General features: G+C 40.5%; 4 protein-coding genes across 6 annotated transcripts; 3 read left to right on the forward strand and 1 right to left on the reverse strand.

The window, feature by feature from the left end:
- Positions 1 to 97: 97 nt before the first annotated feature.
- LOC108052362 (SET domain-containing protein SmydA-8) lies at positions 98 to 4,776 on the reverse strand. Of its 2 annotated transcripts, XM_044459514.1 has the most exons (5): positions 4,664 to 4,775; positions 4,133 to 4,581; positions 1,708 to 2,037; positions 902 to 1,128; positions 98 to 838 (listed from the first exon to the last, which is right to left on the reverse strand). In XM_044459514.1, exons 2-5 carry the CDS (start codon positions 4,486 to 4,488, stop codon positions 240 to 242), a joined length of 1,512 nt encoding a protein of 503 aa, XP_044315449.1. In that variant the 5' UTR covers positions 4,489 to 4,581; positions 4,664 to 4,775; the 3' UTR covers positions 98 to 239. The 2 variants fall into 2 exon arrangements, with proteins under 2 accessions (XP_044315449.1, XP_044315448.1); XM_044459513.1 differs by having other exon boundaries at positions 4,133 to 4,776.
- A 960-nt stretch (positions 4,777 to 5,736) lies between these two features.
- LOC108052371 (voltage-dependent anion-selective channel) lies at positions 5,737 to 9,904 on the forward strand. Its single transcript, XM_017134756.2, has 4 exons — positions 5,737 to 5,867; positions 8,150 to 8,469; positions 8,874 to 9,101; positions 9,170 to 9,904. The coding sequence occupies exons 2-4, from the start codon at positions 8,150 to 8,152 to the stop codon at positions 9,468 to 9,470; spliced, it is 849 nt and encodes a 282-aa protein (XP_016990245.1). The 5' UTR covers positions 5,737 to 5,867; the 3' UTR covers positions 9,471 to 9,904.
- A 697-nt stretch (positions 9,905 to 10,601) lies between these two features.
- On the forward strand, positions 10,602 to 12,079 carry LOC108052361 (voltage-dependent anion-selective channel). Its single transcript, XM_017134744.2, has 3 exons — positions 10,602 to 11,069; positions 11,362 to 11,586; positions 11,646 to 12,079. The coding sequence occupies exons 1-3, from the start codon at positions 10,747 to 10,749 to the stop codon at positions 11,986 to 11,988; spliced, it is 891 nt and encodes a 296-aa protein (XP_016990233.2). The 5' UTR covers positions 10,602 to 10,746; the 3' UTR covers positions 11,989 to 12,079.
- Positions 12,080 to 13,894: 1,815 nt separating this feature from the next.
- On the forward strand, positions 13,895 to 15,729 carry LOC108052366 (voltage-dependent anion-selective channel). Of its 2 annotated transcripts, none has more exons than XM_044459958.1 (3): positions 13,895 to 14,438; positions 15,102 to 15,332; positions 15,384 to 15,729. In XM_044459958.1, exons 1-3 carry the CDS (start codon positions 13,957 to 13,959, stop codon positions 15,682 to 15,684), a joined length of 1,014 nt encoding a protein of 337 aa, XP_044315893.1. In that variant the 5' UTR covers positions 13,895 to 13,956; the 3' UTR covers positions 15,685 to 15,729. The 2 variants fall into 2 exon arrangements, with proteins under 2 accessions (XP_044315893.1, XP_044315894.1); XM_044459959.1 differs by having other exon boundaries at positions 15,102 to 15,318; positions 15,384 to 15,477.
- The last annotated feature ends 18 nt before the right edge of the window (positions 15,730 to 15,747 follow it).

Raw genomic sequence — 15,747 nt, forward strand, 5'->3', positions numbered from 1 at the left:
ATTTACGATATACCCGAAGATAGACGCATATACCAAAAAATAAGAGAACAAAAACACACTTATCATACTGTGCAGCAATAGTTCGTAATAATTGTAATCACTTTTTAGTTGTAGTGTATTGTTCTTTTGACATTTACGACCATCAACCAGCACTAACAAGATTTTGAATGTAACACTATCATCCGAAGTTTGTGTCCCTTGAACAGTTCCCAATAAAGCTATCCGATATGCCTAAGTAATCAATCGAGTTCGCTTCCCAGGCCCTCCACGCTGAGGGTAAGCTGTTCCAGCGCCTGCTTCGCCACCACGCAGAGCACTCCCTCCTGGGAGCTCTTGTCCTCGAACTCCAGGATCTCCACGCACTCCTTGAGCAGATCTATGGCATCCACGAGCCGACCCCGCAGTTCTCCGCCGTTCAGCTTGCCGGCTATGAACCCACTTTTGGCCAGGAGCACCAGAGGAACGTGCAGTTCGTACAGGTTCATCGCCCGCGTTCTACTCAGACCCGGTTCGAAGGTGTTCAGCACTCGCAGCACCTGGCGACAGAGCTCCGCTTTGCGCTCCAGTTGGTGATCCGGAAGCTGGACCATCTCGTAGCCCTGCACCCGTCCGTACATCTCGATGAGCAGCTGCCTCAGTCCCGTGGCGATGAAGTGCAGCGGATGGAGCAGGGACTTGTACTTGCGCAGCAGTCGTTCCACTTCCTCCAATCGCTTGGCCCCCATCTCCAAAGCTTGCACAGCATTTACTTCGGATTGGAGGGATTTGAGCATCGCTTGTGCCTCCGAGTTGCTGGTGATGGATCCACAGTTGCCGCAGTTCCAATTGGTGTCTGGTTCTGTAAGGCGAAAAGAAAGGACTTGATAAGCTAATTCAATTTCTTTGGAATTTTCGGGCTTACCCGTCGGCTCCCTGGGAACTTGGTATCCCTCTGCGCACTGACCACACTTCAGACTGGAAAAGTGTGTCCCCAGTTCCGAGGGATCCAGGCAGCGATCGCATTTGCAGTTGAAGAACTTTCCCTGCTTGAGATGCGCCTGTCTCTGGGCAGTGCCGTCCAGGGTGTACGTGTAGCTATGATGCAGCGGCTGACCCTCCTCCAAGTCCACCATGGCACGCAGGCGGATTCTACAGGACGGACGGGAATAAAAGATTTTATGACTATCGATTTATATAGATAGATAATAGATGGTAGGTATGAGTTTCAGAGAGAAAAGCATTTGCTTATAAGCTTCTTAGAAAAGCATTAACAGACATTAGAAAATATAATTAATGAGTAGAGCTAATATATTTCTGATTCAGATAAACATATGTATAAGAAGTCAGTTTATGTTGGTTTTTGTATCGACCTGTTATACAATATTTGTAGCTATTGGATTACTCGAGGTCATTCGTTGGTTATATTTTAATTTCTTCTATAACACAACGATTTTTCCACTTAAATATAAATATTTATATTTGACCATCGATTCATTGGATAAAACAAAAATATATATATATATATATATAATATATATAAAATAAAATAATACAAATTTTCGGAAACATTTACTTCCTAAATTTTGGATACCAATTTTAAGCAGTAGAAGATGAATAAATAAGTTTTAAATAATTTTGATCATTTGGAATCACCAAAAAGAATAATGTTTTTGTGTCAGATATTTTGTACGAATTTTTGTTTTTAAATATAGCTATTTTTCCACTCACTTGTAGCCCTCGCTGGGATAGATGCTCCTGGATGTGTTGGGCACGCAGTTGTGGGCCAGAATTCCGGTGTAGGGGAAGAGACATCTCAGGGGATAACCCTTCGAGCTTCTGGCCTCAAAGGCGTTCACCTCCAGCACCCCCACCACCTGCATGATCAGCTCCTCGCTAAATCGGGAGGCCAGTTTGCAGGGACCCCGCAAATACTGAGCAATGTTAACCCGATCCGCATGCCACACATCAGCGTCTTTCCTCCGCTCCTCCTCGTGGTGCTCCATCGGGGCCACCTCGCTGTCCCATCGCCCGGGATTCGCCTCCTTGGCCAGCAGAACCCTGGAAGTCAGAAATACAGAAAGTTAACAGAGAGAAAAACATAAACCATATCAGATAAAAATTTTCGATATACAACAGGAAATAAAATCAAACATAATTCACCAATAATGTCACGCAAAAATAATCATTTATATTAAACACATCAATTTGATAATTTTAGGTATAACAAATTATATTATAAAATGTATATGCTTGAAAATGTTATAACGTGCACTGAATATATCCAAACGATATTTTCAAACATATACATTTTATATTATAATTTTAAAAGATTTCTTTATGATATGAAAATAAATTAAATTAATATCGCAGCGTTAAAAAAAAAAATAAAATCTTCCTATCAGCAATGTATTTCATGCAATATTTTTAATACCGGCAAAATGAGAACATTTAGAGATTACACCCCCGAAAAATGCGAGTGGTGGCGGTATCGGCTTTTTTGTGCCTGGGTCTATTTTTGTTCCTCTCGCTGGGCTTCACCTGAGCGGCATTATGCAGTCCAGCTGGGGACAGTGGCTGCTCCCACTGGGCAGAGGGAAGAATCGTGCCCGCGCATCCCTGAGCACCCGACACTCCAGCTGGAAGTGGTGGTTATCCTCGTTCCGGGAGCACTCCTCGCAAAGCGGCCAGCCGCAATCGATGCAGTACTCCTCCTCCGGATCGGGATCGGGTTCGTAGCACCCCAGGCACACTACCGGTCCATTGCACTTGGGACCCACGGCGAACGGGAGCTCCTCGATCAACAGGTCGTGGCCCAGGGTCGCTCCCTTGGCCACCAGATAGCGTCCGCAGACCGGACTCCATTGGACCGACGTGCGATTCACCGACAGCGTTGGCGTTGGCGGCGACGTCGATGTCATTTCGCTGACTGACGCCGGCTAACCGAGCACAGATCATGGGCAAACCTCAGAGATGATGCCATAAGGCCCACTACAGAGCAACATTCTGGCCTGCTCGGACATAAAGCATCATATTTGCAGGGGGCACAGTGGTTACAAACCAAAGTTGTGGGATTCTTATACAAATTATTTGCATGAATTGGTTTCCAAAGACAATATATTACCAAAATGTACCCTGTTTATTAGGAGTTATTACATTGCCCATAAATATTTAATATTAGAATAATGGAAAGAAAGGAACTATTTTATTTTTGGTCCACCCTAATACTCATATCCTAAGTTGATGGATAGAACAAACAGTCTATTTCTATTTACTATGTCCCTAAGTATATATTAAAATGTGCGGTGGATTAAAATACACAACTAGAAATAATAGCTCACAGTTTTTACGTTTCATGTTTGTCATCAAACCAATACGGCTTCTAAAATACTAGAATACATAATTATAGGATGAACTTAATAAAAAATTGATAATGTTTTTATTAAATATATGTAAAATTTAAAAATGTCGCTTTTAAAATTCGAATGTTTTTAATCGGAAATGTTTTAAACGGAAATGAGAAAAAATCGGACATATATTAACCGATCGTTCTTGTTTTTAATTTAATAAATTTATTTCTTGTTATGGAAAAAATCTCTTTTTTTAAGGACTAATGAAAAATCGTTAATGCATTACCATTGTCGCACACAGTAGGCTTATACGTTTTTGAAGCTTATTAAAATATTAAAACTTTTATTGTTTTAGTTGTAACAATAAAAGTTTTAATATTTTGATTTTTAATTGTTTAACGTACAGCTTTTAAGTTCAAGTAGCATTTTAAGATTGCTACCATAATCATAAATAATATTATTTGACTTCTAGATTTTAGAATAAATTTCTAAATACTAGCTTGTAAAAATGGTTTTCAACAGTTTCGACGTTAGATTGATACTTAAAAGCTACTTAACTAATGATTTTTAATAAATAAAATAATATTCTACAATTTTTGCTCTACTGTGCGATACACTTTGTTGTTGATCCACCGCCTTCTTTGACGTCGTCGCAATGAGTTTTCGTTATTTGCCGGCCGACATGCTATCTCCGAGAAATGGGCCGCGGCTGCCAGAACTAATATTCCCGCAGGTTCCCCAGATCCCCCGTGTCCCCCATAGCACCCAACGCCACCATTACCCCGCTGGAGCCCCGTCGCACTAACCTCAATGGTGTTATGCAATCTAATTGCGGGCAGACGCCGTCATCGCTCACATTCCCGGCGAAAGTGACACGTGCGGCGGAGAAGACCTGGCACTCTCCGCCGTGATCGGTGGCGTCATCCTCATCCGCACACGATCCGCACAGCGGCCAGTCGCAGAGTTCGCAGCGATCCAGCGAGTCGCCGTCCTCTCCGAACTGCAGGAACTGGTAGCATCCGAGGCAGACGATCCCGCTGTCGCGCTTTGGACCGCGGGCAAAGGGCCGCTCCTCCAGGACCAAGTCGCCCCGCTCCACGGAGGACGCGGTGGCCAAACAGCGTCCCAGGACGGCGTCCTCCTCCAGACGGGCCTTCAACATGCCGTCGACTCACGATAAATGCTCTGGCCCAAAATCGAGCCCATTTGATTCAGCTGAGTGGCAGTGGTTGCCCTGCAAGAGTGCATGCGGTTTCTAAAAATAAATGTATTTAAACACTCTATTTTAGTTAGAAAGCTACTTGTCTTCTATATTTTTTTAAAATTTAAGTATTTACCCTAAGCATACGTCCTTAAAAACATTATAATTATTTTTTTAGGCCCTTACACTCATTTAAAGTCAGTAAAAAATCATTACTTGATCATATAAACAAAAGACGGAAGAGAGATAAATTTCACATTCACCACGAACCAAATGCAAATTTTATTTAAGGGTGAACTTATCAATTGGGAAAAATAATATAATTCTTTTAGACTTGAATTCTTGTCAATAAAAGTTTTAAAATTTTACTTCTTCTTTTATATATGTATATGGGAAACTTTCATTTTCAATGGGGTCAATTAATTTTAAAACAAAATGGAAAGCATTTTACGCGAAGTTAATTTTCTTCTCGTTCGATTAAATCAATAAAAAGTATTGTTTCAGAGAAAGTATTTACATCTACTTACAGAAATTGATAAGTAAAAGCTTAATTATTACATTTTTAAAATGTGCAAAAAAAATATATATTTCTTAATTTGAGATTAAGTTTTCTTAGTGGTTATAAACATTAATAATTATGTTATTAAACAATTCCAATTTCAAGTAACCGTTAAAACATGAACGTCCGTTACTAAAAATGTGACCACGTTCTTACCGAGATTTTTGACAATCATCGACAGCAATCGAAGAGAGCAACTATCGATAGCATCGACAACATCATCGACGTTTTTGGCGGAAAACATCAATACCTTAAAAAAATTTGATTGAGTATTCTCCACAGTGGTTATTTTATTTACTATAAGCGTTTGATTGGTGGTGCTTAGGCAAACATGCAATGCTTTTTGTGTTAATTTGTAAATGAATAAATATTTGTATTTTTATAAACACTTCCTTCATTTGTACTTTGAATATTACAGTATATTAGCAAACATTTTAAACAGTGCTATGATCCAGGTCCATTTGCAAGGAGTAAAATGGCGTTATAAATGGAGGGGAAACTAACAGTGGAAGTTAACAGAGTGCGCAAGAACTGGTTTAGAATCGTTAACAGTGAGCAAGAACAGCAGTGGGATTTTCGATAGCCGTTAGAGATGGAAAAACGCCGATGAGACTCCGATAAACATCGATATAAGCGATGTTTCGAAAACATCGATGTCTGGCCGCCTCTAGCCAGCAGGCAAATTACAAAATTTCAAAATTTTGTGGTGTACGTTTGTCGTGGTTGTCTCTGTTCCTCTGCGTTTCGCATTACACTCTAACCAAACTTAAACTCATCAAAAGTAAGTACAGCCCGTCCTAAGACCCCCCTGAAGCCAGGGAAAAGCAATAAAACCCTGTAAAGAACGAAAAGTCGGGATTTTCGGTGCAAGTGATTTCATAACCTCGAAAAGAAAAAATTGCAAGTAGACACGCGCATGAACGCAAAAGGGCTGAGCACTTTTTGGGTAACAAAAAGTGGATTTGTTATCAGCAAACGGGGAGTGTTTGACACAATAATTAATTGATAAACCAAAAATCGAAGGGGAAATTCTGCCGGTCAGTCATCACACATACTATCGCACACACACCAATGCAGGCACAGTTCATTGGCAGCAGCTGCCGGCGAAAAAAAAAGAGAACGAAGCGGAAAAAAACTATGGAAAAGGCCTGGCGAATTTCTGTTACGTAACACTCGCAGTGCTCTCGTTTCAATTGTTTTGATCAATTCCGTTCGTTATCGCCATGTTGCCATCCACTATCCACCTCGCTCTATAAACATTTTCTCTCGACGGTTCTTTATCACTGTTTGTTTGTGGTCATGTGAGGTGCACTTTTAGTTGTAGGTGGTACCTAACGCCGTGACGTCACCTGGAAAATCAATACCCCTTGCTGTGACACCTATTCGTGCTGTTCAGATTGCTGGCCCCATCGATTTCCCTGGTGTTATGCAACTGGCGAAAAAAGGGGTGCATGCCCTCCCACTTTATAACCTCCTCGTCAAGGTCACCAGCGAGATGCTGATTCATTTTTCACCGGGAAACCCATCGCCCAGCATTTTCTTTATCTGGTGACCAGGTTATATCACCTGACATCCGAATAAGTTCATCACATTTCTAGTTTGGCTGCTGGCCATAACGACTTTTGTCTGAGCTTTTCATAATTTTCCGCCTTTATTGCCTTGAGTACCTTTCATTGTGCATACACAGAAAACAAAATTGAAAGAATGTTCAATCTATATTTTCAGTTTATAATATCAATGTTATGTTTATAAAAAAGAGTGAAAGCAATATATTCAGAAGAGCTAGATTTTGTATGTGTAGTTTTACAAGATCAAAAGTAGAATTTATATCGATTTAGCTTTATTTAGGAGCTATAGTATTCTATTTGGCCGCCGCTATGCTCAATAATTGGACGGCGACTGTGGCTCTCATTCCTGACGTCACGCAAATAGAAACAGCGAAGAAGAGACCAAACGAGAGGCTGAAAATGTGCAGTTAGCTTCTGTGTCAATGATCGCTTGCCTAGCAAACTGACCACCAATTAATGCAAACAAGTACGGAACGTAAACATAGAAGCACATACCCATGGCCAGATTAATAGAAGCGGTCTTCAAAACCAATCTAGCAGCCACTTAAGAACAACATATTTACTTTTTTGTATATTGGTCAATCATTTAAAAGTTTAGCACCTTTGCAAAGGTATTTTCATTGCGATTAGAAGTTTATTTTATTTTAATTTCATCCTTCAAGACTTAACACTTGTTTAAATATATAAGACTCAGATTTTAAGATAGCAATAATCACTTTGATGTGAGAAAGCGAATATAAGTTGAAATCATGTGAACAAAATCATCACTTCTTTGTAAAATCGTCGGCTATTCATCAGAATAAAACCACAGTCGTTAATAAATAGAGTAAACAAAAAATGTACAGAATAGACCGTTACGCCTTCAAAATAAAAGCTTAATATACTCTTAATGGAAATCTAGATCATACCTTTAATTATACAAAACTTTTTTAAATTTAGCTTCAATCTTTTTAGTCTTTATCCATGATTTTAACTGTCTAATAAAAACAAGAAGATCTCTAACATTTATTTGTCACACTGCATCACCGATCAATGTGCTCTTCTTGTGTCTACTTTTCGCCTTCAATTTCTTTTTCCCCAGACGTGCATTGACCCCTCTCTCGTTGGTAACTCAGTCCCTCAGGCTGCCTTGAACACTAATTTAAATTGATTTATTTATTTTTGCCGCACAAAATTGACATTTAGCCAAAGTGAAAAGAGGAAATGGTCTGCGAAATTCTTTGCCCGTGTTGATGCTGTTTTTTCGCTACCCTTAGTTGTAGTTTTCACTTTTCTATAGCGGCCGATAGAGAACCTCGAATTCAAATCAAATATAAAGTAATTATCATCATGTTGCTGATAAGATTAAACCAGCCTCGTCCATAAAACTTATCGTTCGTTACACGCAATAATTGACCTGGGCAGTGAAATGATTTCGCAATAAATGCCCCCATCGTCACGACTATCGATTATTCACCAACTAATTGGCGGCGCGTTTTAATCCACTTCATTCCAGATGGCTCCTCCATCATACAGCGATTTGGGCAAACAGGCTCGCGATGTCTTCAGCAAAGGCTACAACTTCGGCCTGTGGAAGCTCGATCTGAAGACCAAGACCTCGTCTGGCATCGAGTTCAACACAGCCGGACACTCCAACCAGGAGTCTGGCAAGGTCTTTGGCTCCCTGGAGACCAAGTACAAGGTCAAGGACTATGGCCTGACCCTGACTGAGAAGTGGAACACAGACAACACGCTGTTCACCGAGGTCGCTGTCCAGGATCAGCTGCTCGAGGGTCTGAAGCTGTCCCTGGAGGGCAACTTTGCCCCCCAGTCTGGGTAAGACATTTATTAAAACATATGGGCAATTCTTTTCGTTTAAACAAGATAAAGGGAAAGGGGTCAGAGTTTATATTATTTCCACTATAAAATAGATTTTAATAATTCATTTTAGAAATATAATACAGTCGCTAAAAATATATATCAACCAATTTGCGAGACAAGAATTTGAATTGTATGAAATAATTTAACACCTTAATATTTAATATTAATTAAACACAAAATCAAGCGTGATATTCACGCGGTTGGAAATTTACTATGAAATCAATGTACTCCATATTTTATAAGTTTTCTTGCTGTATTTGGTCGAAGTCGCACAAAGAAATTTTAAAGAAACTTATCCAGCATTCTAAATTGTTTACTTGGTCAAATCACTGATTATTATTTTCTTGCATCTTCAACAGCAACAAGAACGGCAAGTTCAAGGTGGCTTACGGCCATGAGAACGTCAAGGCCGATTCGGACGTGAACATTGATCTGAAGGGCCCCTTGATCAATGCCTCTGCCGTGCTCGGCTACCAGGGATGGTTGGCCGGCTACCAGACCGCATTTGACACACAACAGTCCAAGCTGACCACCAACAACTTTGCCCTTGGCTACACCACCAAGGACTTTGTCTTGCACACAGCTGTGTAAGTATTACTACTTAGCCACTTGGTTTAAATAAATCGGAATTAATATCTTCGTTTTTTCCGACCAGCAACGACGGCCAGGAATTCAGCGGCTCCATCTTCCAACGCACTTCGGACAAGCTGGATGTGGGTGTACAGCTGTCGTGGGCCAGCGGTACCAGCAACACCAAGTTCGCCATCGGCGCTAAATATCAGCTTGATGACGATGCCAGCGTGCGCGCCAAGGTCAACAACGCCAGCCAGGTTGGTCTGGGCTACCAGCAGAAGCTGCGCGACGGCGTCACCCTGACCCTGTCCACCCTGGTCGATGGCAAGAACTTCAATGCCGGCGGCCACAAGATCGGTGTTGGTCTGGAGCTGGAGGCCTAAGTCGATGATTTCCCCGCCAGTCGAGGAATCCTTGAACGTTGTCTAACATCCCCACACGCCCAACAACAAAAACAACAACAGCAAGACAAGTGCAGTAACAACAAGAACAAAAAATAAAAGAGTAAAGATATTCTTCGAAAATAACAACACACAGTCAAATATAAAGGGAATCTGCACATCTTAACGAATACTTTGGATCAGTTATCACCCGGCCATCACCAGATCCGCCCACTCCCTGCCCCAGACACCCGAATCTGCAGAAGAGACACTGCCAACAAACGATGCAAGGGGTGGGTTGGTGAATGGGCTGGTCGGCCAGTTCGTCGTCGTTGGATGTAGCTTTGATTAGTGCATTGAAATTAGCAAATTTGTTGTTGGCAAAAGTACAGTAAAATACATTTACCTATTAAAAAGAAAACAAAATTGAAAAGGAATATTATGGCTCAAAAAGCATTGCATTTTTCAGTTGCCAGGGCATTGGGGATAGCCCCACACAACAACTGGCGGCGAAACTAGGACACACACAACCCCAAACCATATTTCTATTAACAATCTTTATCTTTTCGTTGTGCATTTATCTGAGAAATAAATCGAGAAGAAAGCAATGTCATGATTGCAGCGTTGATGCAGTATGGCGAAGGGATCGGGTATGGGCCTAAAAGCTAAATTCGATTGTAAAATAAGATATTGGGTTAGAATGCAACTTTAGTTAGTTATTTGTGATGTTTAATGTTACACAAGTTTATTATAAAAGCATTGTAATTATTTTTAAAGAAAGTCGATGCTCGTACAAACTGGATGGTGATCGTGGATGTAAAACTAGAAAAAATATTAGACCTTTTGAACCTGTAGTAATTGGCAATATGCAGTTCAAAGCAAAAAATTGGTATAGCTATACAAAAACTTTGTTTAAAGATGTTTACAAAGTTTACAAACATTTTTGATGTTGCTTAATATTTCATTAACAAGTGTTTTAAAGGAGGTACTTTTTTTGGGTGGTCTTCCCATTTTATCGAATAAACAAAGTTGATGAGCAAAAAAGATCCTTAGAATCTAGATAAAATGCATTTTCTTAAAAATCTTAAGAAAATAATCGGGTAAGCTCAGGAAACCATGCATTTAGTTTCAAAGGCCCACTAGGCTGTACAAAACTGGAAAGTGGTCAGACAGCATTAGGTACAAATTTTCGGCTAATCAAGGTTGTTAAAGCGTAGTGTAAAAAATTCCGAATTCAGTCGGGCCTTATATACCATACCACCTCTTCATTTCGCCCACAATGCCTCCACCGCCGGTATATCCCGACCTGGGCAAGCTGGCCCGCGATCTCTTCAAGCGCGGCTACCATCCGGGCATCTGGCAGATCGACTGCAAGACGCTGACCAATTCGGGCATCGAGTTCTTCACCACAGGATTCGCCAGCCAAGACAACAGCAAGGTGTCCGGCTCCCTGCAGAGCAAGTACAAAATCGAGGACCAGGGCCTAACCCTCACGGAGCGATGGAACACGGACAACTGGCTCTTCGGCGAGATAATGCAGCGGGACAAGCTGGCCGAGGGTCTGATGCTAGCCCTCGAGGCCAAGCTTCAGCCGGGAACAAAGTACGTAGGGGCGTTATATTAAATTTATTGCAATCTTTACAACTTACATAGGTAACATAGATATAGAGTTGGTTTCTTTATTAACTCTAGAAAGGTCTATCTTCCAAATCGAACAACTATTTTAGAAGTTATTCAGAAATTGAGTTCACCTATTGGTGTTAGCTTTTTGCAAGTGGCGTCATCTGTTAAGAGCATAATGGTTTTGAAATTGGAAAATAGAGTAACTAGTATTTGATAATCGTAGCACTCCACTGATGGCTTAAAAAATATATTTAATTTAATTTATCAACAGCGAGGCGGATGGCAAGTTCAAGTTGGGCTTTGCTCAGGAGAATTTCAATTTCCTGGCCGACATTGGACTAAACTCGGAGCCGTTACTTAACTGTTCTCTGGTTTTGGGTCACAAGGAGTTCCTGGGCGGCGTGGGCGCAGAGTTCGACATCGGGAACACCGAATTCAAAGGCTGGAAGGTTGCCCTTGGCTGGACGAACGAAACGGCCACCGTCCATGGCGAGCTGTAAGTTCCAAAGAGGTTTGGTTCAAGAGCTTTTCTTATTCTTTTCGTCCTCCTTCCAGGAAAAATGGTGACACCTGGCTGGCCTCACTATTTTACAAGGCGAGCGAGAAGATCGATGTTGGTGCCGAGGTCACCAAAGGCGCCGGCGGTCAAGCTGGTGCCGAAAATCCAGAGGCCGAGGAGGGTGGCGGCGGAGATGTTATCGTCAGCCTGGGCATGATTTACCACCTCGAGGAAGACGCCCTCATCCGCGCCAAGATCAACAACGTAGTGGAGCTGGGTCTGGGATATGAGCAGAAGCTGCGTGAGGGCATCACTGCCTCCATATCCGCGGTGCTGGACTGCAACAACATCAAGGACGGTAACCACCGGTTCGGTGTGGGCGTGGCCCTGCAGTGCTGAGAGCTAAGACGCCAGTCAATCAACGATTTTCCTTTCCAAATTGGCTTATCTTTATTTAAATGACAAATATATTTAGTTTTTCATCATAGCAGAGGTAATAGTTCTTTTAAGAATATAGAATGGAATAATATAGACGAATGTGGGGAATTAAAGAATAATCAACAGGCTTATTTGTTATATTCAAAATGTTTTAAAATCTTTATACCCTTGCAGAGGGTATTATAATTTTGGTCAAAAGTGTGCAACGCAGTGAAGGAGACATCTCCGACCCTATAAAGTATATATATTCTTGATCAGGATCACCTCCTGAGTTGATATAGCCATGTCCGTCTGTCCGTCTGTCCGTCTGTCCGTCTGTCCGTCTGTCCGTCTGTCTGTTTCTACGCAAACTAGTCTCTCAGTTTTAAAGCTATCGGATTGAAACTTTGCACACACCCTTCTTTCCTTTGCACGCAGTATATAAGTCGGAACGGCCGGGATCGGCCGACTATATCCTATAGCTGCCATATAACTGATTGATCGGAAATGCCATAACTTCCGTGTTTGTAAAGTTAGGAAGTTGGGATTTTCTATGGGTTTTATATTTGGCCAATCAATCCGACCTACCAAATTTCATAAGGATCGGCCGACTATATCCTATAGCTGCCATATAACTGATTGATCGGAAATGCCATAACTTTGGTGTTTGTAAAGTTAGAAAGTTGGGATTTTCTATGGGTTTTATATTTGGCCAATCAATCCGACCTACCAAATTTCATAAGGATCGGCCGACTATATCCTATAGCTGCCATATAACTGATTGATCGGAAATGCCATAACTTTGGTGTTTGTTAAGTTAGGAAGTTGGGATTTTCTATGGATTTTATTTTTGGCCAATCAATCCGACCTACCAAATTTCATAAGGATCGGCCAACTATATCCTATAGCTGCCATATAACTAATTGATCGGAAATGCCATAACTTTGGTGTTTGTAAAGTTAGGAAGTTGGGATTTTCTATGGATTTTATTTTTGGCCAATCAATCCGACCTATCAAATTTCATAAGGATCGGCCGACTATATCCTATAGCTGCCATATAACTGAACGATTGGAAATGCCATAACTTTGTTGTTGTTAAAGTTAGGAAGTTCGGATTTTTTATGAGTATTAAGAATGCATCATATGAATAATTTTGGAGAATGTAATTTACAGAGTATTCTGCAAGGGTATATCAACTTCGGCTCCGCCCGAAGTTAGCTTTCCTTTCTTGTTTTTTCTAATTTTATTGAAAAATCAAAAGCGAAAAAGGATATAAGAGTATTTAAATCTTAAAACCCCGAAAAAAATTAATGTATAGTAAATTTTTTTAAATCGAAAATAAACGAATTGCATTTACAGATGAAATATATTATATTTGCTTTTCAACGCATTTAAATGTTTGATGATATAGTAACGTAATATGATGTTCTCCACCAACAAAAATGTAATCGAAGGAGCTGATTAGTTCGTTTTAAAATTATTGAAAATATTTAAAATCAAATCCTTTGTTAAAATGTAACATTTATATACCAAAAGGGAACAGCATAAGTTGGTGCTGCATACTAGTGAAATATCTTCTCATATAAAAGTTTTTAAGTTGAGCTAATAAGTTAGTGAAAGTGTGTTGAAAGCTAATTAAGGTTGTGTTATATTAATATTATAACCAAAAACTATCAAGTTTTTCAAATAAAAAAACCTTTAAAAAAGATTGTCAAAAAATGTTTGTTTAAACAATCTGTAACCAACGAATTTTAAGTTTTTGTTTGAAAGTCAAGTTCTTATTTACATATCTTCCTTGGCGCGGTCCTCTTAAGGATAAGGAAGTGAAAAGGGTGAAGGGTGAGTCGGAAATTTCGTTTTCTTGTACACAAATCAGAGGCCCTTTGAACTTGCTTTCATATATTTAACGGTCTCTAAATTCCAAGTGCTAAAATAATTTGAAACTGCACAATGCCGACGAGGGACAGGATTCGTAACTTGTTCAGGAAAAACAAACGGAAACGTTTGCAATCGGAATACGCTCCTGACACTAGTGATGATACCCAGGACAAGAGCAACGAAGATGCATCTAAAAAAGAGAACAATGTGGAGATCTTGCCGCCTACGCCGGAGGAAGGCGAGATGCCCACCTACTTCCATGTGGGGCTCCTGGCGAAGATGTGCCTGGTCCACGGCTACACCATTGGTCGGTGGAAGCTGCAGTCTACCTCGAAGACGGAGCAGGACTTCTACCTGAGCAGCTTCGGCGAGGGCTATCCGACTTTGAACTCCGTTTACGGAGGCTTGGAAGCTTACAAGGAGCAGGGCATCTTTCACGGATCCCTCGCCTGGTTGTCCGACGGGGACTGGCTGTCCGATCTTGGAGCTCGTGGCAATGGTCTGGGCGGTATATGGTCTGCCGTCCTGAAGTCTGTGGTCAGCACGAGTGAAGGGTGAGTCGGAGAAGACTTGGATTCTTATAAAGTAGACCGTTGAAGTCGGTGGCCCTTATTATAACATGCGCTTTATTAAGCACTCGGGGCATTTATGGCCAACCCATTTTTGGAATGCTAAAAATAACATACTATAAATAACAAAATCTTTGCCAAAGATAATATGATCCCAAAACTTACTATATGCTATAAATCACTTTTAGGGGTTTTAACTATAATATTATTGCATACCACTTACGAAATTTCGATTATAAATAAATGTACAACATTTTTATATGTATAGTTGCTATCTATGTTTTTTTGTCTAAGCGATTATTTTTCTTTTTGAAATTGCTAAGAATTAAAAAAGATTTTAGCTATTTGAAATAAATGTATCTATAAAACTAATTTCATATTCTTAACTAGAGACCCAGAAAACAATCCTGTATCAAGATGCATAAAAAAAGGTCCTAGGCACTTTTAAAATATTACATTACACATTATAACTTTTTTATTAAAATTCCGATAATAAAATGCCATACGTTTTCTATAATGACTTTAAATATTAGAGGTCTATTTATGCGAATATATTTTAAAATTGAAAAGGAGTTTGGCGATGCTAAATTAGTCTTGAGAGGAAATTGACAGGAATTCAAATTTTGTAAACTAGTTGCTTTCTTACAGATGTGACTATCAATGCAAATTAAAATGTGGTTTCGAACGTAGGCCCGGAAAGGTGGAGCTGTATGTTCCTATTTACAAGGAGCCACTCCTTATGGGCTACATTCTGGTTGAGCCTGCCGACCACATTTTGTTAGGTTACCGCACGGTATTCAATGTTCAAGACAAGGACTTCATTATGAACGCTTTCTGCGCGGGCTATAACAATGATTCAACAGAAGTGGGACTGAAACTGTAGGTGGTGATTCCCGGCTGATTTAACTAACTTACATCCCAATATTTCAGTGAGAATTTCGAGACCGTTCGAGGATCGATATTTCAGCGCATTGGAGAAAAGTGGGCCTTGGCTTTGAAAGCGAACCTGTACGGAAACGTGACTCCTAAGAGTATCACCGTTGGGGGCCAGTACGAGTGGGAACCGGGCACATTGCTGAAGGCCAAAGTTCGAGGGGATACTCGCCTTGGGTTTATATTTCAACGGAAAATTCGTGAGGATATTGAAGTTTTGTTTCACGTCGGCTTTGAAGGAAATGATCCGATTAATGGTAAACATAAATTCGGCACTTCCTGGTATTTTAATCTGTAGACGGTAAATTATAAAGCGTTTCTGCTTATTTAAAAATAATATTGTTCTGTACGTTCTTAATTT

This window comes from Drosophila rhopaloa, unplaced genomic scaffold (genome assembly GCF_018152115.1).
Source record: "Drosophila rhopaloa isolate 14029-0021.01 unplaced genomic scaffold, ASM1815211v1 contig_2, whole genome shotgun sequence".
NCBI classification, from domain to species: Eukaryota; Metazoa; Arthropoda; class Insecta; order Diptera; family Drosophilidae; genus Drosophila; species Drosophila rhopaloa.